At 32.4% G+C, this 27,990-nt stretch overlaps 2 protein-coding genes across 2 annotated transcripts; one reads left to right on the plus strand and one right to left on the minus strand.

The window, feature by feature from the left end:
- The first annotated feature begins 330 nt into the window (after positions 1-330).
- LOC115879978 (uncharacterized protein KIAA1841 homolog) lies at positions 331-27,913 on the plus strand. Its single transcript, XM_030897051.1, is given in 15 exon segments — positions 331-575; positions 644-803; positions 3,757-3,933; positions 6,636-6,735; positions 6,821-6,875; positions 6,878-6,935; positions 9,379-9,646; positions 11,112-11,267; positions 11,335-11,445; positions 13,508-13,630; positions 13,715-13,843; positions 14,708-14,880; positions 24,253-24,497; positions 25,893-26,091; positions 27,767-27,913. Coding segments are annotated over 15 exon segments (2,208 nt in total). The 5' UTR covers positions 331-440; the 3' UTR covers positions 27,886-27,913.
- On the minus strand, positions 16,523-22,246 carry LOC115879977 (exocyst complex component 2). The gene is made up of 5 exons (XM_030897050.1): positions 21,817-22,246; positions 21,512-21,743; positions 21,178-21,454; positions 20,782-21,018; positions 16,523-18,191 (listed from the first exon to the last, which is right to left on the minus strand). The coding sequence occupies exons 1-5, from the start codon at positions 22,123-22,125 to the stop codon at positions 16,586-16,588; spliced, it is 2,661 nt and encodes an 886-aa protein (XP_030752910.1). The 5' UTR covers positions 22,126-22,246; the 3' UTR covers positions 16,523-16,585.
- Positions 27,914-27,990: the final 77 nt, after the last annotated feature.

The following is a 27,990-nucleotide window of genomic DNA, read 5'->3' on the forward strand; positions in this document are numbered from 1 at the left end:
TATTTTTTTGATGCCCTCTAGCTGACAAATGCAGCACTTTTGTATAGAGATAAATTGTGTCGAATGAATTTATTTTGATTCCAAGAATACGTAGGTTCTAGGTCCACGGAATATTGGAACACTCTTTATATATGTCGTACGTCCTTTCAAAATTATTGGATAAAAATCAAAACATTAAGCGCGCGGCGCCATTTTGTTACCTCGGTAACAACGATTTTGTTACAACCCGTATAATACTATAATTTATTTTAGATTTCGATATAATTATTTGATTCAATCAAACTTGACAGTGATTCATATTTTTGACTTTCTTAAAATTACATCGAAATATTTTTATGTTGTTTGAAACTGTTCAACAGTGGTAATTGTTTGATCAATATCCTAATTCCCAACCTCATATTTGTAAGTTTATACATTTCTATAACATTATTCCGACACAAATGGAGAATCTAAAAGAAGAAAATGTATATAATAACGAATTATGTGCGATAAATATGATGCACAAGAAATACGAAAATCAGACATCTCAAATTTCCATAAGCGAATTTTTAAACTTTTTGAAAACGGCGTATCAGGTAAAATTTTGCATTTCAATTTAAATAAACTGGAAACTGTTATAACAATTTGAATTTAAATTTCATAGGTTCAAGATTCAATAGAAGGAATATTGATGCAAGATGGTATGGTTGAAGCAGTAAACTGGCTGAAAGTGAAGGAAGCTGAACTCAATAAAAAATGTAAAAGTATTTCGGCCCAAACTTCTGAGAGTACGATTCTAAAGAAATCAGCAGATGAGAAAAAAGGTGAAAATGTCATTTCATACCGGGTAGTACATCGTCGTTGGAAACACAGGAAAGTTCCACATGCTAAATACACATGAATATTATTTTAAGAAGGCAAAACTAGGCAAATACCAACTTACTTTAAACTGGGGTTCCCTATGTTCGCGACGATGCACCAGCGGTATACCGGATGCGTCTCAAAAGTAGCTCACCCCTATAACTTTTTTATTTTTACAGTTAAAAAAACGAGATTTGGTATGTTAGTATATGACGTAAATCAGGATTGATTGACGTATTCAATTTTTTTTCGGCCACTTCCTGTTTCACCGGAAATGATTAAAACTTTTGATTTTTAAATGGCACCCTCGGTATTTTTTACTTTACTTGATAGAAAACAACATTCTAAATAGAATGACATATCATATATCAACTTTTGACATTTTTGCATATGGTTTATTTGACATTATAATTTGTGGTTCGTAACAAAAATTTGACTCGAAATACCAAAAGTGTGTGGTATCAAATTATTCGTAAAAAAATGCTTTTTCCAAATATGCTAATGAGCCACCCTCGTTCCATTTGAAAAAATTGAGATATGATTAAAAATACAATTTGAGCATATTCTAACTGGCCAGGACAAGACACTAAAAACATTAGGCGATCAAATCTATTTCTCCAAGGCTCCTGGATTAAGAATTAGTGTTTTTAACCATGGCACTCTAGATCCAATTTTAAAATATGATTTTTTATTAAGCGAAAATGTCAAAAGTTGACATATGTTATGGTATTCTATTCAGAATGTCATTTTCTATCGAATAAAGTAAAAAAATACCGAGGGTGCCATTTAAAAATCAAAGGTTGTAGTCATTTCCGGTGAAACAGGAAGTGACCAACAACAATTGAATACGTCAATCAATCCTCATTTATGTCTTATACTAACATACCAAATCTCGTTTATTTATCTAAAAAAATAAAAAAATTATAGGGGTGAGCCACTTTTGAGACGCACCCGGTAGAGGGTCTTTCAAAAAACATGTTCCATCTCTCGTTGGGAGATTCCTCACGTAAAAATAAAATTTAGTTTTCATATCAACTTTGGTCGTAGCTACAGGGTGTTTAAGTCTTAATATTTTTTTAAGATTTATTATAATTTTCTTCCAAGTACTTTTAGTGTTTCAAATGAAATTTTGAGGGTAAAAGTCACTATAAATGCGACATATTTTAAGACCAAAAAGTTTCGCCATATTCACCAGGGACGTGCATATGGGTTATCACTGGAATATTTTTTTCAAAAAACGCATGTACGCCACTGATTTTTTTTTCTTTTGTTAGCGAAATAGTGTACTTACACTAAGCTTTTGTTAGCGAAATAGTGTACTTACACTAGTGTACTTAAACTACTTAGTTTAATGCCGATTAAAAGTTATCTCTTGATATTTTGTCGATTTAGGCCTCCTTGATGAGATAAACGTAATTTTTTTAATTTGCCTTTATCCAAGTCTAATAGCCAACTTAACCTTTAAAAAAATTTAATATCATTAACTTGCGAAAGTTTTAAATAAGTACTCATTGGTTCCTTAACAAAAAATATGAAAAAAAGTTCCTATTAACATGGGTATGCAAATGCATAGTTTTAGAGTTACAGGATGAATAAGAAGAATAACAAGTCTTAATCATCTACTGATGATGCTAACATGATTAGCGAAACGCGCGTCCAGTGTAAAAGTAAAAGTGTTTTGGTGTATTGTGATGATTTAGTGTTTTATTTTGAAGTTACAGGATGTTAAAACTTTTTAAAATTAGGTTTTTTGTAATTATAATAATTGCCATACTTTTTTTTATTTGAAATTTATGTAGGTTGGACTAATACTAATATAATAACTAATAGTAATAATATTTCATAACAAATTAGGTAAAATATATAATTTATTAATTTCATTTTTATTTTAATTTTATTAATTGTGATTCGACAAAATATCACAAGATCACTTTTAATTGGCGTTAAACGGCCTACTCAATTTTGATATCACAGTAGCGCACATGTTTTTTTTGAAAAATATTCCAGCGATAACCCATATGCACGTCCTTGATGACTTTATCGACACTTTTTGAGCATTAAAATATGTAGAATAATAGTAACTTTTACCCTCAAAATTTCATTCAAATCACTAAACGTACTTGGAAGAAAATTATAATAAATCGAAAAGTTATTAAGATTTTAACACCCTGTAGCTACGAAATAAAGCAGAATCGGACCTATATTGATATGAAAAATAAATAGTATTTTTACGTGAGGAATCTCCCCACGAGAGATGGCACATGTTTTTTTTGAAACACCTTGTATAACATAAATTAGGATTGATTGACATATTTAATTGTTTTTGGTCACTTCATGTTTCAGCGGAAATAACTACAACTTTTGATTTTTAAATGACACCGTCGGTATGTTTGTACCTTATTCGATAGAAAACGATACTTTTTGACATTTTCGCATATGGTTTATTTGAAATTGTAACATGCGGTTTCACAATGACAATTTGACTCGAAATACCAAGTGTGTGGTGCCAAATTATTCGTAAAAAAATGTTTTTTTCCAAATATGCTAATGAGCCACCCTTGTTCCATTTGAAAAAATTGAGATATGATTAAAGATGCGATTTAGATTTTTTTAAGCGAAAATGTCAAAAGTTGACATATGATATGTCATTCTATTCAGAATCAGAATGTCAATTCCTATCGCATAAAGTAAAAATATACAGAGGGTACTATTTAAAAATCAAAAGTTGTAGTAATTTCCAGTGAAACAGGAAGTGACTAAAAACAATTGAATACATCAATCAATTCTAACTTATGTCATATTATACCAAGTCTCGTTCTTTATCTAAAAAATAAAAAGGTTATAGGGGTGAGCCACTTTTGAGACGCACCCGGTATAGTCGTGTGGCTAAATTAAATTAATCTATGCTCATTTTAGATCAACCTAAACGAAAGAATTCGATACAAAATTTAAACCAAGACTCCGATGTTCTGAAGAAAAAATTGAGTGAAGTTTTATCCGAAGGCTTATTGGATTCCGTTTTGCCATATTTAACACAAAATCCCAGTGGAAGAATTCATAGAAGTTATTCGTGTGCTTCTATTAAAAATAATGGTAATGAATAAGATTCATGGATAAATGAAACAAGTTTAGATTGGAAAGTGCCCATAAGGACATTGTATAAATACTATTTGGCGCTATTCTTACAACGGTCGCGACCCAAAGCTTTTGATAATTTCGGAGCAAAAATTTCGGCTTTTTCCGGAATTATGTCGCCAAATGTATCATTTATTCAAATTTATTATTATTTTCTTTTAATTTTTTAAATAAAACACAGTATGTTGCATATAAGAAGCTTGAACATGTATGAAATACCTATGGAACATTGGAAACCGATGTTTTTTGCAGTTCACAGTTTACACAGCTTAAGTTTGTTTAATGCCACTTTTTCACAAATATCAGGGGTTTGAGTAAATAAAATTTAAATTAAACTTACAAGATAGTAAGGATAATTACTTTGAAAATGGATGCTTTAAACACTTTTCGGCATTTTTTGAATGCGGGCGGTTTAAATTTTGAAAGATTTTATAATTTTGCAAGATTATGACCGACAAGAGAAAATTCTTTCTGTTCTTGTTTGCGGTTGTCTTAGCAACCGCTAAAGCAGCGCAAGATCCCGTACAACGTATGCGACCCATTGTGCATATCACAATCTAAATTTATTTCCTTTATCTATGATAAGATTGTATTTTGTTTGTTTAGTTATCGCTTAACGTCACTGTCAAAATTAAAATTTGATTGGTCTGTCAAATAATGACTTTTTGAATTTAATTTTTTTATTAAAAGCTTATGACATACTTGTTATTAGTATTGTTGAATTTGTGTAAAAAATGAGATTTAATAATCAAATTTAATTATTTTAGAGTAAAATTCAACAAAAACGCTCATTTAAAAAGCCCGCGCTTCGATCCATTTAAGACAAGCCCCACTCAATAGATCGCGCCACTTCTGTAGGACCATTTTTCAGTATGGCAGAGTCCATTCTTTTTCTAGCTAGGTATATTCTTTGCTTATGACAAAACGACGATTTTAATATTATTTCAATGCGATCCACATCGGAACTGCGTAAAATACAGAGCAAAAACTTCTAATTTCTGCCGTATCCAGCGCTGCGGTCGAAATTTTTAAAATTAACTGAAATGCACCAAGCCTATACTATTTTACCAAAAATTGAACTTACCAAGTTTTCAAAGTAAGGCACAAGGTAATATCGATATGTTTGGGGAAGAGTGAATTTTAATGGTCTAGAACAGTGTTTTTCAATCTGTAGTGTTTTTCAATCTTACTCGGGGAGTCGCCGGCTTAAAGAAAAAGTCGAGGTTCTTCTACAACAAAAACACAATTTTAGTGAGAAGGATGTGCTTGTTTATTTTTCAAAAGTTTATCAAATTGTGGTGCTATTTTTGAAACGTTAATAGTCAAATCGTTTTCTAATTGCAGTCTATTTCTCTTTTTAGTTTTAATGTCTACCATTGAAGAAAATGTCAGTTCACACAAGTATGAAGTGGCCAATGGCACTAATAATTTAAGAGCTTCCCTTGCCAGCTCTGGATATTCGTGTTTTCTTTTTATCCAAAATACGTCGACATTTTGTGAATAAAATTAAATTTTAAGCATGACATCAGGGGCTAAATCTAGAAAACATTCTTTCATTTTTGTGGTGACATCAGCCAGATCTATTGATTTGTCCAAAAAAGCGTTTAAAATCCATCTACGCCCATTGTCAGCTTCAGAGTGCAAGTCTGGAAAGTATGCCAAAAGTTTCTCTTGCAAATTATGCAAGCTCTCTAACATGCAAGGAATGTGAGCTGATACTGCAAAACTTTGGTCTATTGTATTATCTTCAATAATCTTCTGAACACATGGAAAAGATTCGAACGTTTTGTTTTGCAGAGAGGTTGACCACAAACGAAGTTTGCGTGAAATGCTTCTACTTTATCTTTCGCTGTTAAAATATCTTCTTCTCTTCCTTGAAGGTTCTTGTTCAAATTGTTAAGGTGGCTAAAAATATCTGCCAAAAATGCTAATTTCAAGAGTCAAATAGGGTCAGCTTGTAAATACCTTTCCTTTGGATAGCCACCTGACCTCTGTGTGATAAGGGAGATTTTGAAGAAGCGAGCCCATATCTTCACAAATGATTCTGAATAGCCGGGTTTGCAAAGCTTTACGTTTGATAGAATTCACAATTTTTATTACCTTCTTGAGCACATCATTTAAATCAGAAGGTACTACCTTAGCAGCTAGAGCCTGTCGATGAAGAAAACAGTGTGTCCAGGATATGTTTGGCATCATCGATTTTAACTTTGCAATAAGTTCGCTCTTTTTGTCAGTTATAGCTTTAGCGCCATCGCTACAAATATTGATACATTTTTTTCAATCAATATCGTAGTACTTTCTAAAAACATATTGTATAAACACTGGCCAGTAGTGTTTGCAAGAACTGCTTTGCAAAATAAAATTTCTTCCCTGATACTGGTATCTGCTTCAAAGTGCACAAATACTAGAATAAATATACCAAAATAGGAAAAAAATAATTAACTAACGTATGTAGTCATTTAATTAAATAATTTTTTATGGCTTTCTATGACACAGGGGGTCGCCAGAATATTTCAACCTGTAAAGAGGTCGCGAAATCAAAAAAGATTGAAACACACTGGTCTAGAAGATCTGCTCCTCACATCTGCAACCTTCTTTAGTTACCTATTCTTAAATTCGTCAAATATGAGAATTATAGTAAATTAGTACTGTATTTACAGAGAAACCAAATCCAAAAATCCAAAACTTAAACTCGACAAATGAAAAACTTATTAGAAGATCTAGTGAGTCATCGACCAAAACTGGACTAATTTTAACAGAGTAAGAAGTCAGAGATTAGGGAGTAGTAAATCACATGATATTTGTCCGTTGTATGGTAACTATTAAAAAATATGTATATTTTTAGTTCTGAAGTGGAAATTCATGTTTGTGATGAAGTAAAGAGCATGAAAAAAAACTTTCATATGTAAACCAGAAACTTTTGGTGGAGAAAATGGGATATTTCGCAGAAGTTACATTAGGTAAGATATTTAATTTTGGATAAAATAATAAGATAATGCCTACATACACACATGGCCAAAATTATTGCATATAACGATATTTTTATTTTATTTTAGACCTAATATAATTCTTTTTATATTTTTGGACATATTGGCTTACTACACGTCTAACTAATATAAAATTAAAAATCTAAGTGCAACTAGGCTGTTATTATAATTTTATTTCATAATGAGTGAAAATCAACAAAAACAAATTTCATTTTAAACAGAAAATATTGAAAACAATTTTAATTATTTCTCACAACTAATAGTCTGTATTGCCTCTCGAGCCTCAATGCAAGCTGTGAGACGACGTGGCATGCTCTCAATTAAGTTGTCCAGAAGATGTCTGAATTTGCAGATGATGGAATGGCTTCCCATGTTTCGCGCGCAGCAATTTTCAATTCATTTAAGGTACGGGGGGGGTTATTCCGGTTGGCAATATGGCGTTTTAGCATGTCCAAAGCATGCTCAATCACATTCATACCTGGAGACATCGGTGGCCACCACAGTTTTCTTATACCCTCTTCCTCACAAAATTCGCGAACCGCTAAAGTGCGATGGGGAGGAGCATCATCGTCCATGTAAACAAATTCATCCCCCACTGCCTCTCGAAATGAACGCACAATAGGCTCTAAAACGTCTCTAAGATATGAGGCACCTGTCATTGTGCCATCAATAAAAACAAGAGGAGTTCGAGCTCCGTGTATTATACCTGCCCATGCCATAATGCTGCCCCCTTGAAACGGGGCACGGGGTTGAGCTGCATTCAAGCGTGCTCGTCTTCCAGATGCTTTCCAGACCAAAGTTCGTCGCGAGTCTGACACTAGGCCTATTCTCGTTTCATCACTAAACATGACGGTCCAATTAGGTCCATTTGCTATATCCTCAGCCCATTGTAGTCGCATAATTTTGTGCTGTAAATAAAGCTTCGGAACACTTTACTCCTTAAATGTAATCCTCTGTCATGGAGTCTTCTTGCTATGGCCTTTCTTGAAACATTTACTCCTTCAAGGCGAGCTAACTCGTTTTTAATAGCAGTACTAGAAAGCAGGGGATTACGTCGTGCCATTAGGGATATTTGACGGCCTTGCACAGCAGTAGTAACTGAGTAACTCTCTTTCTGCCTCGTCCAGGCCGGTCTGTGTCTGTAACCTCGTTTGTCTCCTTGATTTTTTTTAATATTCGCGAAATATCGCTTTGGTTAGCTCCTACAATTTTAGCTATTGTAACTTGCCGGTAGCCCTGTTGAGACAGTGTTACTATTCTGACTCTATTAAACTGTGTAATAATATTTCTAGGCATTTTAAGGCCAAAACAATGGTCAAATTTCTTCTGAAACCCAAGAGACCACAAATCGAAATGTGCAAGAATTTGTAATAATATTGGGTCTGAACAGGGTCTGAACGATAAACATTGTTTACCATATCCGTTTTAGCAAAAAAATGTTTATTACAGATTATCAAAGCTATGAATAAAAAAAGATTCTTTAAATTCCTTTCAGTATATTTTTAAACGATATATGCAATAATTTTGGCCATGTGTGTATATATCGTAGTCTCATAGTGTATTCCGTCTTTTCATGAAGATCCTAGGTCACTTCATAAAGCGTCGTTTAGGTTAGGAGTTTAGTTTTATTAGGTTAGTTTTTTTCATTAAGTGACTAGGATCTTCATGAAAAGACGAAATACACTATGAGACTACGACATATATTTCATACCAATTAAACTTTTAGTTACGTAATCAAGGGTGCGATTTTTAAATACTTTGTTGCCAACCATGGACATATTCGCGCTGGGGATTCAGGTGCGGTAGCTCTGTTGTAAGAAATGTCAAATTTCCGCATTTATTTATTTATTTCCTGACATTGTCATTCATTTTGGCACTTTAGTTTTCTATTACGAGTTTTTAGTTTAAATAAATACTGTTGTGATACTTTAAGCTTAAAATGTTTACTAGCAGACCTTGTAGACGAACATTGTTCTTTTTAGAACCTCTTTTAGTGCGAAATGCACAAGATAGCTTAAAAGCCGTAAAAAAATCATCACAACTTTAATAGAATATTATTACTAGAATATTATTTACTATTAATAGCCCTTTATGTCCCTTAAGTGCTGTTAAGAATGTGGGTTTTGTTGATGTAAATAATATCTGTTTATATATTTATAATTAAATTATTTTTGTTTCCTAAAATATTTTGATTAAAAGAAAATAAATAAAAGTGGGCAACGCTGTGCCTGTCAAGCTTAATCACGTGACTAAAAGTTTATTTGGTATGAACTGTATAAAAGTGGCAAACTTTTCCAATAACTCAAAATTCAATTATTTTATTACTTTGCAGTAATAATATACAGCTCACTAAAAAAGCAATCTTGGTTTGGCATCAGTCTTTTTTATAATTAACGTTATATAATTTTTTTCGAAGGTCAGAAACTGGAAGACATGGATATTTCCGTTCACTGTGATATCGGCATATTCGAGTGGTTGATGCAGTGGGTTAAGAAAGAGTCAGTGCTCGAAGCAGATTGGCCTCAACTGGATGCCCAGTGCGTTGTTCCCATTTTAGTATCGGCAGCATTTTTACAAATGGAACCTCTTTTACAAGATTGCCTTTTATATTGTCATCAGCACATGAATGAGATATTAAGAAGTTCTGCTAATTTGAGTTGTCTGAACGATACGGTTCTAACAAGGTTAGATAATCTTAGATTCATTCCCACAGCATCAAAAAACTGTCTAAAATAGTTAACCGAATTAGTGATCTATGTTTTTTTGTATACGACATATCTATGACTTGGTGTGATCAGCTACATTTGACAAGTTTCTGACCGGTTTGGATGCTTGTGGGAACAATTAACTAATTAATTTGGTAACTAATTTTGTATATAATTGTTATACAAGGTGACTATCATCAATTTCACTTCAAATATGCGCACATAGTGCACACACATTTTTTTTATAAGAACTGCTATAAAAACGCCGAACTTTGTGCCAAACGAGAATATTTAATCGGTCAATATTCCAATCGGCAGACTAAGCAAGACGGCAAGCGCAAGTCCGCAAACCAAAATACAAGAGTTTCAATACGTCACAGGCCTAGAGACTAAATCCGCAGGTCGAGTCCGCAGGCCAAATCTAGTTATGCCCCTGTACACGAGAAGGTATCTAAAGGTGCGTCCAGACCTAGAAGTAAAGTGCGTCTGTTGGATCTGTGTCTATGAAAGGAATGCGGACAAAAAACATTTAAATAAACAGCAATATATTTTATACGTCGACCTGACGAGTACGTCACCGCAAATCGCTCCGCCCACTTATTTTATAGGCTATTTGCAAAGTTGTCGAATTTTTATTGATGGGACGCGTCCTCTAATTTTTTACGAAAAACATCGAGAAAATATCGTTTCCCCTCTCACGGATACCCCGTAGCTATAGAACGGACAGACGTACTGTAAGCATATTTAGAAAGTATATATTTATTTTTTTTTGGTTGGAACTTTTATTGTGGGTATCGTCAAAAGTCGTAATAGTTGCTAATTAAGTAATAATCAACACTGTCCCGCTTTTTCATTATGAGGATCTGTCAACCCTGCTTGTATGTTGCTAAAATTGTATTGTTTATGTCCAGACTTCTTTTAAAATTTGAATCGTTCTTTTCAAAAAATGACGTAACTCGAAACAGTGGGACGTAACTTTGAGGAATAGTGACAAAAAATTGTTCGACGTAACTCGAAACGACGTAAATCGAGGACTGCCTGTAGTTCAATTTGTTTAAAGAAATGTTAGATTTCGGTATGGTAAAAATTATCAGTGACACAATTCTATAAAAAAAATATAATATATACGGTGTGCCGTTTAAAAAATTTGAGATTATTTAATTTTAAATAGTCGAAATTCACAAATCGGAGCTAATATCTCACAGTCGATCGAGCCTACCAAAACCACGTCCACACTGTGACGCGAGTTTTCTTTGATTGGCCGTCGCAAAACCGACAGAGAATGGATAGCAACGAGGCTCCGTAGGTTGTCTCGCGAGGCCACAGACCCGTCCACACTTAGCGAATTTAGAATGTCTCGTGCTCGTCTCGCTCTCGTCTCGTCATCAGGTCTGGACGCACCTTAAGTCCTCCGACTTAGATACCTACCGTTTATTTTTTAAAGGTTGGCAGCAATGTATACGAACAGTGAAATCGAATCCATCAAAGACAGAAAAGATAAAATCCAATCGAAACTTTTTGCAAAACTAATTCAGTCACTGGCTGAACCTGATCCTGAAAGCGTTAGAGGACATTGGTGCTCATTAGCAAGGATATTCAGGTTTGTTCTTATATAAGATTAATATCAATCAAACATTTATTACATTTACATATTTATCCATTATTAGGTGTGAAAGGTGTTACCAACTGATAAATCCAAACGTAGCATCCAAAATACCTTGTACACCTTCTTGTATGAGGCTTGAACCTGATGGTTCCATTATTAGTTTACATATCAGGTAATAGTTATTTACAGTACAAGTGTGTTTATGAACATGATTATAACAACGAGTGTGAACGATTAGAACGACGAGGTCGTGTGATTAGAACGATTCGTTAATTCGATTCAGTGTTGTAATCATGTTTAAACGCACGTGTCATGTACAACGTTTTATCTACAACCGAAAAATAAGAAAATGCTGTTTTAATTTTCGTCTATTAGTCGCCCACCTTCAACACCTTTAACTATGACATTTGTCACATTTTTTTCTGAAAAGTCAGTTTGCCCTGTCAAGTAAACGCGAGCACTTTTTGCCCAGAAAAATCATTTTAAAAATTACGATGAGCGATTCCCAAAGTCTCCCTTCAGATGTAGAAGTTGCCGCAGTACGTGCCACGGAAACATTATTGCCGGAAAAGTTAATGTATTTAGATGTTCGTAGTTGTTTTTCATTATTATAGCAACTAGTTGTGTTATAGATTCATAACACCACTAGTTGTGTTATGAATCTGATAATGTAACTGAAATATAGTCTATAAAATGAATACCTTTGAATTTTGACCGTTTTTTTTACCAACATGGCAAATATAAAATCTCTCTGACAAAACAGTTACTGATATTCTTTAAATTGAGTGCCTAAACGAATCAGATAGGTAACTCGTGAAATAGAAAAGGAAAATAATAAACCAAGTGACAGTTCTTCCACTTCTTGCAAAAATCAACACGAAATGTCATAATTATCAAAAGTAAACTTTCATCAGCTTTTGACATTTCTAAATATCAGATCAATGCCGTCTCTAATAGAACAGCCTCGGAGCGATATTTATGACAACACGCTAGTTAGATACTACGGATTAATAAATTTAATTAAGTAATTTTTTGGATTATATTCGACACTATTTTTTTCATATGACACAACACTGATGAAGACTATAATGTTAGTCGAAACGTTTTTTTTTAACCAAAAAAAAATAATGAAAACCCAAATAAAAACTTAATTAGCGTTTTCCCCGAACCTAAATCCCAAGAAAATCTAACATTTTAGAATAATTTTACATATAAAATGACGATCTTTATTTCATATCCATCGCTGACTCCTTTTTTTCTATGATATTGTATTATTTGCAAATATAATTTTTCGAACATTGATACTTGCAAAATATACATATAAATTTTGTGAATGCAAATAATAATACATCACTATTAGTAGATAGTGAATGTTTTTTGTTAAATTAGATCAATTTTCAAACCCCAAAATTTAAAATATATTTTACATTTTACCCATTATCTTATGTACCTATTCATTATTTGTATATTCTAACAGATTTGCTGCATGGTTCATAGTTTATTTGCCAAAATATTTATTACTATAAATAGGTATATATATTGTATTTACTAACTGTATATTATATATATTTCATGTAAACTATATCATTTTTAAAATACAAACCAAAAATACGAGGAATAATTATGTTTTCCATATATTCTACAACATATTTATTAATCCGTAGTACCTATCTAACTAGCGTGACGTCATAAATCTCGTTCCGAGGCTGTTCTATTAGAGACGGCATTGCGTCAGCATGGCTGCAAGTTGCTAACCTAATAAAATTAACACTAGATAAACCCGCGGGAACTGTCAAATTCAAAGTTATTCGTTTCACAGACTATACTAAAAAAATAGTGATGTAAAAACGTTATAACTAAACGGTTGTAGATAAAATATGTTACTATGTTTTGTACTAAGTATGTATATTAAATATATTCAAAGAAAATTTAAGATGCTTCTAATTGTCAATCATAAAAATTCAGGGCTAGTATTATAGTCCAAAAATTCAATTGTAATTAATAATTCAAATATAAGAAATTTGGCATTATATTCAAATACAATAATACCGTATGATCGAATAAAAACGGCGTCAGCGATGGCTATGAAATGAAGATCGCTGTCATTTTATATGTAAAATTATATGGGAAATGTCATCGATCGTCATTTCCAAGCCAACTGGACGCCATTTTTTTTTTTCGATCATACGGTACATCATGTATTTTAGAATATATGTTTTTTTCCTTTTCCTTAGAGACTCATCATGGGATATAAACGCTTATATTCTAGAATTAAAACAAACCCTTAAAACCTGGAGAAAAGTATATTGGAAATTATGGGGAGACTGTCATTTTCTATTCTGCAGTGTCTGTAAGAGGTATGCATTAATATTTAAAAAAGTTACCTACCCACGAAATTGTATCTAGTATAAAAACTAATTTATATTAATTTTCTTCATAAGATATTTTCAAGTTAATCAAATTGGCTGGTGCAGATATCATCCGGATACGCCACAGTTTTTTACTCTGGATGCTCAAAGAGCTCCTCTGCCTATTGGACGTTTCCCTTGCTGTGGAGATCGAGCTTACAGGTTATCCATTAATTTATTTAAGTTTTTTTTTTATTAAATTAAGGTTGATTCTCAGTTAGGCTTCACTTAGACCTGGCTAAAGCCGGTCCCACACGATGTGTGAAACACCTTCCAACGTTGGACACAATGATGAACATTTGCCACATCGTGTAAGAGACACGCTTATGAACTGCAATATTGTCTAAGCCTATGCCAAATTGCCAAATGGTGCGTCCAACACAAGGTTGCTATATTAAACAGGTTGCCTCGTAACTTTTAGACCAATAGGAGCGAAACTGCAACTACATCACAGGGATGCTACAGAACGTATAAAATCGTAGGATTAAGGAATAAAAAATAAAATGCAACCGACAAAGAGAGATAAATGGTCAATACAATAAAGAAAACACACATCAAACAACTGAAAACTATGGACGCCATACACTATAAACAATAAAGTACACAATGAATATCGATTCGGAAATGCATTGTCGGTCTGTCGGCAGTTTTTATCCCTTTATCAGAGTGGTAGCATTCCTATGACGTAGTAGATGACGTTTCCGATAATGGCGGATCGAGTTACGAGACAACCTTATCTTTTAATAACCTTGCGTCCAACATTGATTGTGAAGCATCGTGTAGGACCAACTTAAGCGACGAAATGCCGTGTTGCAAAGTGTAGTAATACCAGACACACACGTTCCAGTATACTGGAACGTATGTCGGAAGATTTTTGCGCAAGTATCAAGACTATTACTTTATTTTTATTCTTTCAATATTTATTTAAAACTTGAAAGACTTCTAAAGAGTCGAGCCAAGTGTAGGCACAAAAATGTGAATAGACCTTTACTCTCCGTAAAATTTTACATATAGGCTTTCTTATAGATTTCAGTTATTAGAAAATAACACTGGTTGTCAGTTTAAACAACACATAGTGAACCTTGAGGATGTCAGACATTCTGCAATTTTTACTATGTTAGAAAATTACAGGCATATATTGGAAGAAGAACCGCCTCAACTGTTATTTCCAGAAAGACTCACGCGACTCGTCGCTAGAGGTAAGTTTTAAAAAAAAGAGTCTATTTTTTTTAATTACTATATTATATTGAAAAAATGAACATAATAATTGTTATAAATATGGACTAATTTATTTGGAGTTTGGCAGAATACAAACACTTTTACCAAAATTAAAAATTTCTGTGAAATTTAAAATAAAAATTTTATTTATGTATTCAGTATTCTCAAACACACTGTATATATCATATTAATTCTTTTTCCTTAAACAAAGGATCTGTATTTTCATTCTAGCTTTACACTGTCTTAATATATCCTCCACAATAATACTGTCCGTCCTGTCCAAAGGCGGAATAACATCCAGAGCTTCCTGAAAATATTTCCTAGCCTTCTCCGTGCTATAACTTTCCAGAATATCCTGAAGGGCACTTATATCCGCCCTAGCTTGCACCGCACCTTCTCGCGAAAACTTCTGCACGCACGACATTAACCTGTAGATTTCTTCAGCTACTGTTTCCACCACCTGCGGCAACACTGCGTTTAAGAGCGACGGCGATATATGGATGATCTCAGAATGGACGCATATAAGATTATTTATGCATTCCTTAACGTAGGGCCTGATGTCTGAAGGGGGTACAGTCAAATGCCAGTCGAAACGACCCAAATACATCGACGGTTCAATTGTTCCGACTAACGGATCGCTTTTCTGTTCTAAATATTTATCTAAAATCGATTTTTCTAGATGTTCTAAGTTAGCTTTTGCATGGTTTAGAGAGCCGTGTAACGGTGGAAAACCACTCTCTTGGAATTTGTTAGCAATCATTTTTAAAACAGTTTCTTTAGTAAAGAGACAATTGGATAATGAAATTAACAGTCTATGTTCCCATATAGGTATATCGCTTTTGCTCCCCGTTTTGTGAGAACTTACAGGGGTACCAATTAACTGAGAGACAACAGGTACACCATTTTGACATTCATCATAATCTTCACTAGAAGATAAATTGTTTAAAACGTTGTAAAAAGCAGTTAAAATATTGTTTAGCTGTTTTTCCATTTCTCTATATGCTGTCTGATTGTCCAACAAGCTTACCTATCCTTGCTCTATACACAGTACACTCTCTTTAACTACCTCGATCATATTTTCAATTAAATTCAAAAATTGTATAGGTAATTCGGTAACACCAGTGTATTTTCCGTTATAGTTAACCCTCCAATTTTCTGTAAGCTGTTTAACATGCTCAGTAGTTTGTTGGAACATTATACTCATACAGTGTATCCTCAAGTCTAATAGTAAAAGACTTATTATATCCAGTGCTTCGTTAGGTAAGTCTAATTTGATGAAGGACGCATATGTTGATCTTACAGACTGTAATAATTCTGGAAGGTAAACAGAAATTTCGTCGCGTTTAGGAAGGGTTAGTGTTTCAATTTGACTTCTATCAGTTTTATCCAGAGTTTTTGGTATCAAACTAGCTCGTGTATACCTGCAGGAAACGTCTAAAAATATTACTGCATAGTAAGTGAGATATCACAACTAATTTGCATTCTAAACAACTTTGCATATTTTAAAAAAATCGACTACAAGGGTAACCTTGAACAAATTTTATATTTTTGAAAGTCCCCCGTATTGTAAATAAAATACTTCAATTTCAATATGGACTGGTTTATTTGAATAATAATTAAAAGTTAATTTAAAATAAAAATTTTATTAATGTATTCAGTATTCTCAAACATATTGTATATATAATATTAGTTCTTTTTTCTTAAACAAAGGATCTGTATTTTCATTCTGGCTTTACACTGCCTCAATATATCCTCCACAATAATACTGTCCGTCCTGTCCAAAGGCGGAATAACATCCAGAGCTTCCTGAAAATATTTCCTAGCCTTTTCCGTGCTATAACTTTCAAGAATATCCTGAAGAGCACTTATATCCGCCCTAGCTTGCACCGCACCTTCTCGCGAAAACTTCTGCACGCACGACATTAACCTGTAGATTTCTTCAGCTACTGTTTCCACCACCTGCGGCAACACTGCGTTTAAGAGCGACGGCGATATATGGATAATCTCAGAATGGACGCATATAAGATTATTTATGCATTCCTTAATGTAGGGCCTGATGTCTGAAGGGGGTACAGTCAAATGCCAGTCGAAACGACCCAAATACATCGACGGTTCAATTGTTCCGACTAACGGATCGCTTTTCTGTTCTAAATATTTATCTAAAATCGATTTTTCTAGATGTTCTAAGTTAGCTTTTGCATGGTTTAGAGAGCCGTGTAACGGTGGAAAACCACTCTCTTGGAATTTGTTAGCAATCATTTTTAAAACAGTTTCTTTAGTAAAGAGACAATTGGATAATGAAATTAAGAGTCTATGTTCCCATATAGGTATATCGCTTTTGCTCCCCGTTTTGTGAGAACTTACAGGGGTACCAATTAACTGAGAGACAACAGGTACACCATTTTGACATTCATCATAATCTTCACTAGAAGATAAATTGTTTAAAACATTATAAAAAGCAGTTAAAATATTGTTTAGCTGTTTTTCCATTTCTTTATATGCTGTCTGATTGTCCAATAAGCTTACCTCTCTTTGCTCTATACACAGTACACTCTCTTTAACTACATCGATCATATTTTCAATTAAATTCAAAAATTGTATAGGTAATTCGGTAACACCTGTGTATTTTCCATTATAGTTAACCCTCCAATTTTCTGTAAGCTGTTTAACTTGCTCGGTGGTTTGTTGGAACATTATACTCATACAGTGTATCCTCAAGTCTAATAATAAAAGACTTATTATATCCAGTGCTTCGTTAGGTAAGTCTAATTTGATGAAGGACGCATATGTTGATCTTACAGACTGTAATAATTCTGGAAGGTAAACAGCAATTTCGTCGCGTTCAGGAAGGGTTAGTGTTCCAATTTGATTTCTATCAGTTTTATCCAGAGTGGTTGGTATCAAACTAGCCCGTATACACTTGCAGAAAACCTCTATAACGTTCATAACGATATATTTAAATTCTACTTGACGACCTGGCTCGACCTTAACCTGAAGTTCCCCGGAAAAGTATGCCTGTCCGATTTTCCACAGATCTGGAAAAGTCTCTGTGATGCTGAGGCATATTTCTTCGGTAAAATTCACGCTGGATGGAACTATCGTTATGTCGACGTTAGAGGTTTTGTTATATTTGGAATATTTCGATGCGCTTCCGTTTTTCGCTTTCGGGTCGGGTTTATCCAAGGACTTGTGGTAGTTGTGAATTAATTTAAACTTTTTGTTAATGTAATCTGAGCGTGCTTTGATAGCATCCCAGGCGCATTCGAATGGGGCCTCCAGATTTACTAGGTATCTGTAAAAAAATACAAAAAAGAAACAATAAATATAAATATAGCCAAATATAGCCAAATATCACAAGACAAATTAGCAAATAAAGTTGTAAAAAAATCTCAAACAAAATTTTGGGATTTTTTAATTTTAAATAGTCGAAATACATAAATTTATTTTGTACACCCTGTAGCTTCTACCTTAAATATTTTTACATGCATCTTTATCTTAATCCCTATAAAACTCTTCTACCAAATTTGAGTACTCCAACTTCAAAAACAATAGCGCTACTGACAATTTTTTACTATTCTAGTATTTTTATTTTTTGTAGCCCCAATTTTGCAATTTGGTACAATGGTTTAGTCGGTTTTAGGCCAGTTTGTTTAAGAACCAACTAAAACAATTGTATCAATTTTTTTTACTATATTGAAATCTATTTTTTTAAATAAATTGAATATTACAATAATTAACTAATTTTAGATACATTATACAGGGTGCCTCAAAAAACATGTGCCATCTCTCGTGAGGAAATTCTTCACGTAAAAATAAGATTTCTTTTTCATATCAACATTTTTCCGATTCTGCTTTGTTTCGTAGCTACAGGGTGTTAAAGTCTTAATAATCTTTCGATTTATTATAATTTTCTTCCAAGTACTTTCAGTGATTCGAATAAAATTTTGAGGGTAAGAGTTACATATTTTAATGCTAAAAAAGTGTCGATAAATTAATCAGGGACGTGCATATGGGTTATCACTCGAATATTTTTCTAAAAAAAAACATGTACGCCACTGACTTTTTTTCTGTTGTTTTAAGTCTATGGTTATTAGCCAAATAGTGTAAGCAGTTTAATGCCGATTAAAAGTTGTCTCTTGATATTTTGTCGATTTCGGCCTCCTTAATGAGATAAACGCAATTTTATTAATTTTCCTTGATCCAAGTCTAATAGCAACCTTTAAAAAATGTTAATGTTTAGTTTTTTGTAATTATCTTAAATAACATTATTTTTTTATTTGAAATTGCTGTAGGTTCGACTAATAGTAATAATAACTAAGTAATAATATTTAATAATAAATTAGGTAAAATATATAATAAATAAATAAATAAATAATATCTTTATTCATCCTTGAAATTATATAAACAGATATTACAATATTATTTCAAACAATGTAATATTCATAAAAATACAATATACAATAATGATATACAGAAATGGTAATATTTACATAAGTATCTGACAGCATAGTTTAGTATAATAATCACCTAAAATTGTTTCTTATTAAAATAATGATACCATCCACACATCACCTAACTATTTTTTTTTTGTCAGAGAATGAGATTTTTGAAGTATTGTAGATTTCAATTTTGATTTGCTTTGTAAATATTTTGATATTTAACACAATATTAAGAACGCGAATCTAATCTCATTTGTTTGAAAATACATTTTTACATTCATTATTACACTACTAGCTCAAGTAGCACCTAGCTAACTAAATAGCTGTATGTGCAAAATGTAATAATTATAACAGTATTACTTATATTTTAAAACATTCGAGCAATATCAAACAGTCCAAGCAATCACAAAGAACCCAACAATTACCAAGAAGGAAAAAAAAAATTATTTCCAGAAGAAACCCTCCAACTGCCTACAATTTTCATAAACAAACTCTTTGCATAAATTTTTAAATGTTTTTTCTTTAGCGGTGTTTCTAATATTCGTTGGAAGCATATTATAAAGTTTAGGGCCAATATAACTCAGGTATTTCTAATTTAAGTTGTTGCTACTCACTGGTAATTGCAGATTATTAGTTAAATTAGCCCGAGTTATATAATTGTGATTAATGCGATTCAATTTTTTTTTGTTAATATGAATATAATTTATTAATTTTATTTTAAATTTAATTTTATTAATAATTGTAATTAATAAAATTGCATTTATCTCATCAAGGAGGCCGAATTCGGCAAAATATCAAGAGATAACTTTTAATTGGCATTAAACGGCCTACACAATTTTGATATCAAAAGAAAAAGTCAGTAGCGCACATTTTTTTTTTAAATTTTCCAGTGATAATCCATATGCACGCCCCTGATGAATTTATCGACACTTTTTTAGCATTAAAATATGCAGCACTTATAGTAACCTTTAACACTCAAAATTTCATTCGAATCATTAAAAGTACTTTGACGAAAATTATAATAAATCACATGATTATTAAGACTTTAACACGCTACAACGTTAAAGAAACAAAGCAGAATCGGACCTATGTTGATATGAAAAATAAATCTTATTTTTAAGTGAGAAATCTCCCTACGAGAGATGGCACATGTTTTTTAAAACCACCCTGTATTTAAAAAAGTGTATATTATGTGCCACACATTTTTCAAGCACCCTGTATACTAAAACTAATTTTAACTTGTGTATATTGTTAATATTCCCTAAACATTTCTATTTAGCATTTTTTCGTAATTCTCAAAACAAAGGAGATAATGATGTTTTTTTCCTCACGGGTCTCGGCCTTGAATTTTTACTACCATTGCGCGTAAAGAAGGTTCACTTCAAAATATTGTTTCAAAAAAAAATTCTAAATGCTATCTAGAGAAAATGAGTATCATCATACCTTATGAGACGTTTCTGTTGTTCAACAGTGATAGGCATCGTTTGTAGATCTTCGTGCAATTTTTTCTGCAAATCAATTATCCTTTTTTCCACCTCGTTCAAAGCCATTTTAAATATCGGTACATCGGTTTTATAAAACAGATTCTTAACCCTAATGTAATCATTTATCACTATATCATAATCACCTTTTTTTACGTTTCTGTCTATAACACAAGGCAGACAGAACAGAAAACGAAACCTGAAAATATAAAAAATAGATATTTCTTATGGTATAATACCATATGATTGAAAAAAAACGGCGTCTGACTTGACCTCGCCAAAATTATCATTGATTGTAATTCCCAGCCGTCCTTGACACCGTTTTTTTTATTGTATGGTACTAAGGAGAAAAAAATACCTGGAGAGCACATTTAAAGCGTTTCTAGTTTTCTCCGCTCGGTCTTTCCGACTCAAAACTTCATCAAATAATTTTCTAGCTTTGTGTTCCGATTCTTTAATGGCTTTTTCTAACTTCAGAGTCGGTTCATGTCCAAATTTAGGTAAGTCAGTTTCGTAACTTTCTCTTAAATTAACTAATGTATCTATCTGATCCATTACAGCGCTAATATTCGCCTTTAAAAAAGATAACTGCCCTTCTTTTTGTCCTTGGACTTTTCTTCGTAAATGTACTAGACCTAAATAACATTTATTTTTAAATAGCTATGAACCATATTATAATATATATTATATACCAGCTTGTAGGTCATTAAAGCTTGTTGTTTGATGATTTTCTAACAAAAACCACCTAGGCGAAAAATTACTACTTGTAATATCCCCACTTTTGTTAGGAAAGTAATTTAACAAATCTTCTTCAGGTACTTTCTTTTCTGAGTCCTCAACTGACAATCCTAATGGGTCTTCTTGTTGATAACTACTGGGAGACAAAGAATGTCGACCCCATGAATATAGATCTGTTTCGTCAACCTATTTTTCAAATTAAAAAACAGAAAATTGGACAAAATAATAGACTAAAAACAGAAAACTTATTGATGCTTACCCATACAGCACTTTCTTTCATAGGACCAATCGTTGCAATGTGATACCCTTTAAATGTAACGTTACAAGATCCTAATCCTCCTGACTTTGTCGTTACTATAACATCGCCTTTTCCCTTTATGGGTCCGGATATTGCGATAATTTTATTTTCGGACTTCCATTCTGCGGCTAAAAGGCAGTCCACGCCACAAATTGTAAGCCCAATTAGATCTTGGGGCGATTTTCCTAGATGTTCACCCCTTATTTTGATTCTTGTTCCTGGTGGACCTTCATTCGGTGACAAGCCCGTAACGATCGGGGGTGGACCCATATTTTGTGTTGTTTAATTAAATATTATTATCTTTTTACAAACTCTTTCCAAAATAATTCTTTATTAAATAGTTTTTATTAGTAATTTCTTGTAAATATTTATTTGTCAGTCATTTAAATTTTGACAATCAGCTGAGAATTGTCAAATCTGAACTATGCAACCTGAAAAACAGCTATGTATTTATAGTTGCAGAGTTATGAGGGTAAAGTACGGGTAAAGTTTTTTCACTAATAAAAATAAATAGAATAGGAAATGATGAATATAAAATAGTAATAAACAAACGTCCATTGACCATGTTAATAAATATCCTCCAATGAGGGATTAAAATTAAAAGGCACTTATCCTTACAAACTTATGTTAAATCAGAATTATTAAATATATTTTTTATTTTTTTTTTACAATGACGCTGGAGGCGGGCACTTTTCGAGACTGTTACGTCTCATTATAAGGCCACAATAAAGCCCTAAGCTAAAATAGCAACAAAAAAAATCGAATTTTCTCCATCTAACAAAATAAAAATATACAAGGTGTTTCATTTTCCATTTAAAAAAACAAAGAAAAATGATTTTATATTTTAGAAAGTTTGGCGTAGAATTTTGAACACCCTGTATGATTCAAGATTACAAAATGTATACAAAGTTAAGTATATAGACCATCTAAAGTAAATACCTAATATAGTTTTGATTTCAGGACAATTTTTGTATTTGTAATAATTTTTTAAGAAAGGTTGAAAAATATATATTTTTTAATTTTTTATCTATTTATATCCCTGAAACTATCGAAATATATTTATCTTAGGATTATGTAAAGTGATCTGCAAAGGAAGCCAAAAATGCAATAATTTACAGCGTGTTCCGTTTAAAAAAAAATCATCCCAATCCACTCACACTTTTTTGAGCCACGCTATAGAAGTTAAAATGCTTTCCTGAAATACATCCTCGTACATACTTTAGGTTTGCACTTAAATAAAATTCCAATTTTTTATTCTAAAAGCTATACAGATGCCCGAGGCACTATTGCCGGAGCCTGTAGAGTATATATACCGGGTGCGTCTCAAAAGTGGCTCATCCCCTATAACTGTTTTATTTTATCAGATAAAAAAACGAAATTTGGTATGTTAGTATATGACATAAATTAGGATTGACTGACGTATTCAATTCTTTTCGGTCACTTCCTGTTTCACCGGAAATATCTGCAATTTTTTATTTTTAAATGGCACCCTCGGTATATTTTTACTTTATTCGATAAACTTTTAATTTTTAAATGGGACCCTCGATATTTTTTTACATTATTCGATAGACAATGACATTCTGAATAGAATGACATATCATATGTCAACTTTTGACATTTTTACTTAAAACAAAATTGAATTTTAAATTTCAATCTAGAATGCCACGGCTGTGTTAAAAACACTAATGTTTAATCAAGGAGCCTTGTAAAAATAGATTTGATCGTCTAATGTTATTCGTGTATTGTCCTGGCTGATTAAAAGATGCCCAAATCGTATTTTTAATCATATCTCAATTTTTTCAAATGGAACAATAGGGTGGCTCATGAGTATATTTGGAAAAAACAATTTTTTACGAATAATTTGATACCACACACTTTGTATTTCGAGTCAAATTGTCGTTATGAATGCCTGTTGCAATTTCAATTAAACCATATTCGAAAAAGTCAAAATTGACATATGATATGTCATTCTATTCAGAGTGTCATTTTCTATCAAATAAAGCAACAAACCACCGAGGGTACCATTTAAAAATCAAAAGTTGTAGTCATTTCCGGCGAAACAGGAAGTGACAGAAAACAGTTGAATACGTCAATCAATCCTAATTTATATTATATACTAACATACCAAATCTCGATTCTTTATTAGAAAAAATAAAAAAGTTATAGGGGTGAGCCACTTTTGAGACGCACCCGGAATACCGTATGATCGAAAAAAACCGGCGTCCAATTGGCTGGGAATTGACGATCGATGACATTTCCCATATAAATATACATATAAAATGACAGCGATCTTCATTTCATAGCCATCGCCGACGCCGTATTTTTTTTCGATCATACGTACGGTACTTATTCATTAAAATTATCTAATAAATTATTATTTTTGGTTCCAAAAAACAGATTCCATAACCAATTCAGAGAAATTCGTTTGCAAAGAACTTTTTTGGTGGGACGGATTTGAAATTATTCCTACTCGTCCAAAATTGGGACTGCTGAGTTGCTTCGCGAGCAGAGTGTCAGACGAGCTGGATTCTTTAATTTCCGATGAAAGTACAACAGAAGAATTTACAGAAGAGGAGACAATTTCTTCTGTGTCGATGGGAAGTGAAGAATGCAGCGACGAAAGTAATCCACCTCCAAAAAAGGTATGCTCTTTACCTCTATACAGGATGTTTTAAAAATAAGCGCGAAAAATTTTAAGGAATGATTCCTTGGTGAAGGGTAATTTCGTAGTTTGTTATACAGGGTGAGTCTTAAATAAGCGCTTAAATGAGTTCTTTTAGCGGAAAAAAAATGAAAATTTGGAATTTTTTTTATTAATTTTTAGTTAAAAAACGTAATATGTTATATGGTAATATGGCAATGTAAATAGTAGATTAAATTTACAAAAAAGTAAACCCCAAAAAGATCCAAATTTAAACAAAAAATCAATTTTTTGAAATTTCAAACTAAAATATGTATCTCGGTTATTTTGAACATATTTGAAAAAGGATAAAAAGAAAATATATGTTTCTTTTATCGAGAAAAACCAGCCCTGAAAATATTTGCACTTATTTAAGACTTACCCTGTATAATCGCTGAAAATCAAGCCCTATTTTTTGACTATTTAGGAAACACACTGTATATAACAACCATCAAGTTGATGCTTTCATTCTGAATTCTGATGCTTTTCAATCATATAGTATTTGACGTATCATCATATACCGGGTGCGTCTCAAAAGTGGCTCACCCCTATAACATTTTTATTTTTTCGGATAAAGAAACGAGATTTGGTATGTTATTATATGACATAAATTAGGATTGATTGACGTATTCAATTGTTTTTGGTCACTTCCTGTTTCACCGGAAATGACTGCAATTTTTTATTTTTAAATGGCACCCTCGGTATATTTTTACTTTATTCGATAGAAAATGACATTCTGAATAGAATGACATATCATATGTCAACTTTTGAGATTTTTGCTTAATAAGAAATCATGTTTTAAAATTCAATCTAGAGTGCCATGGGTTTGTTAAAAACACCAATTCTTAATCAAGGAGCCTTATAAAAATATATATGTCTTATGTTTTTAGTGTCTTGTCCTGGCCAGTTAGAAAATGCTTAAATCGTATTCTTAATCATATTCCAATTTTTTTTCAAATGGAGAGGGTGGCTCGTTAGCATATTTGGAAAAAGCGTTTTTTACGAATAATTTGATACCACACATTTGGTATTTCGAGTCAAATTTTCGTTACGAACCGCAAGTTATAATTTCAAATAAACCATATGGGAAAATGTCAAAACTTGGCATATCATATGTCATTCTATTCAGAGTGTTATTTTCTATCGAATAAAGTAAAAAAATAAAGAGCGTGCCATTTAAAAATCAAAAGTTATAGTCATTTCCGGTGAAACAGGGAGGACCGAAAACAATTGAATACGTCAATGAATCCTAATTTATGTCATATACTAACATACCAATTTATATAAATTTTTTAAGATAATTTATAATTTATATCTTGTTATATATAACTATATGTATACATATCTCTATATTTAGACTGTAACAAGAAAACCCAGAAAGCAAAACGAAGGCAGGCTTTGGCAATATAACTTATCTGCTCGAAGCAATCAAGATATTCAGAGGGCTTACGAAGAAGGCTTACTGAAAGAAGTGGCTATTCTTTTAGACAGAAATATTACCAGCAGTTCAGTAACCAGGAATACCAGAACAACTGGGAAGAATTTAACACCACTAGGTTTGATTTCCATAAGTATACCAGCGATCCACAATGACTAAAATAGTTGGCAATACATTTTTAGATTAGTGATTGCTATCAATACTAAAACAAATTGCCCAATGAAAAATTTTGGCAAATTATGTCAGTTCAATGAAGTCCACTTTTTTTACCTTATTTTACCCTGTTTCTTGTAAACTTACAAGTTTTGACTTGGTTATTTGTGAAATCGATATATTTTTCCAAGTAAAAAATATAATATCTATTGAGATAATTGCAAGACCTATTGCAAATACATCATATTTCTTCTTATAATTGACCCAATCTTTTGGAAAAACTATGTGAATATATTTTTCTAATTATTCACAAGTCAACTTGTGAGGGTGGATACCACGTTGTCTTCTAGCAAGCCAATAGAATGTGGAGTACCACAAGGTCCAGTACTAGGCCCTATTTTGTTTCTTCTTTTTATTAACGACATTGCTAACATAAACATCAGTGGTAAAATATGTCTTTTTGCGGATGACACTAGTTTCACTTGTAGCAACAAGGACGTCACGGCACTTCATAAGATTATATCAAATGACTTAATTACCATTAAATCTTGGTGCGATTCGAATCCTCTGAGTCTCAACCTTTCTAAAACTAAAGCTTTGTCGTATAAAAACTCGTTGCAGCCTTTTGTACTTAACAACACAACCATTGACGTCGTAAAATCATCATTTCTCTGAAATGGGACATGCATATCGACGCTCTGTCGAAAAAAATAAGCTCTGCCTGTTCTGCATTAAGATCTGTTCTAAGGAGCTTAACTTGTCAGTGGCTAGAACTGTTTATTATGCACTTTTTGAGTCACACCTCAGGTATGCCCTTCCATTCTGGGGTATGTGTTGTGCGACTCAATTTGACCGCATTTTCAAACTCCAGAAGAGAGCTGTTCGATATTCACTGGGACTAAACAGCAGAACTCATTGCAAGGACTTTTTTAAAAAATTAAAAATATTAACTCTTATTTATATTTGAATCCGTTTGCCTAATACGTAAGCATGTATCAGCTTCTCAAGAAAGGCCATCTCACACTTATCCACTCAGGAACGTGGAGCAGGATCTTTATCTACCTACCCCACGCTCAGAATTACTTAAAAGTTCAATATTATACAATTCGAAAAAAATGCAATCACCTGCCATTTGAAATCAAATCCATAACATCATTTTCTTCATTTCGCATTGAAATGTTATTTACTAGACAAGGCTTTCTAGCCGTAAATTACTTATATTTTGATAATCGAATTTGATCTTATAAACACTGGTCTATCGTTTGCTACGATATTTACCAGAGATCGAAATAATTTGTTTAGTGGTCATTGATATTTACTATGAACTAACTAAATATTTTTGAATATTATTTTTATTTTTTTATTCTTTGGCATTGTAAACATTTATAAATGTTTATTTTAAACAATAAGACTGACAATGTTATTTGTATGTTTTGTATTCTCTTTTGTTTGTTTGTTTGTTTACTTTACCTTTGTCTACAAATTGTAAAATTTTTTGACAATAAAGGCATTTATTTATTCGGTACATAACTAATATCACAAACTAAATAGGTTAGTCTATGCTAATACCGAACTATTTCAATCATTTAGGATCGCTTTGTGTTTAATAATTACCTTTATTGAAAATTCTTTTGTTTTAGGTGGGCTTTGGGTACGACTAGAATATGAATGGAAGGACACTTTAAATCAAAAGGAATTGCAGGCAAAAATGAAGAACGTTATTTCGAATAAGTTTTATAAACCGCGACCGAAGTTTTAATTCGAATTATTACTGAAATAAAAAAAAATATGATTTACATGTAAAAAAAATGTTTTTTATTTGGCAGTCTCGCATACAATTTTTTACAGATTTTCACGCTATAAA

This window comes from Sitophilus oryzae, unplaced genomic scaffold (assembly GCF_002938485.1).
Source record: "Sitophilus oryzae breed Bouriz unplaced genomic scaffold, Soryzae_2.0 scaffold_1604_pilon_pilon, whole genome shotgun sequence".
Classification (NCBI taxonomy): Eukaryota; Metazoa; Arthropoda; class Insecta; order Coleoptera; family Curculionidae; genus Sitophilus; species Sitophilus oryzae.

Excerpts from the sequence above, each read along its gene's own strand:
- LOC115879977 (XM_030897050.1), bottom strand. The coding sequence starts at position 22,125 with ATGGGTCCACCCCCGATCGTTACGGGCTTGTCACCGAATGAAGGTCCA. Across the intron at positions 21,019-21,177 it reads GCTTTAAATGTGCTCTCCAG|GTTTCGTTTTCTGTTCTGTC; the intron begins GTATTTTTTTCT and ends TTATATTTTCAG. Across the intron at positions 18,192-20,781 it reads CAACAGAAACGTCTCATAAG|ATACCTAGTAAATCTGGAGG; the intron begins GTATGATGATAC and ends ATTTTTTTACAG.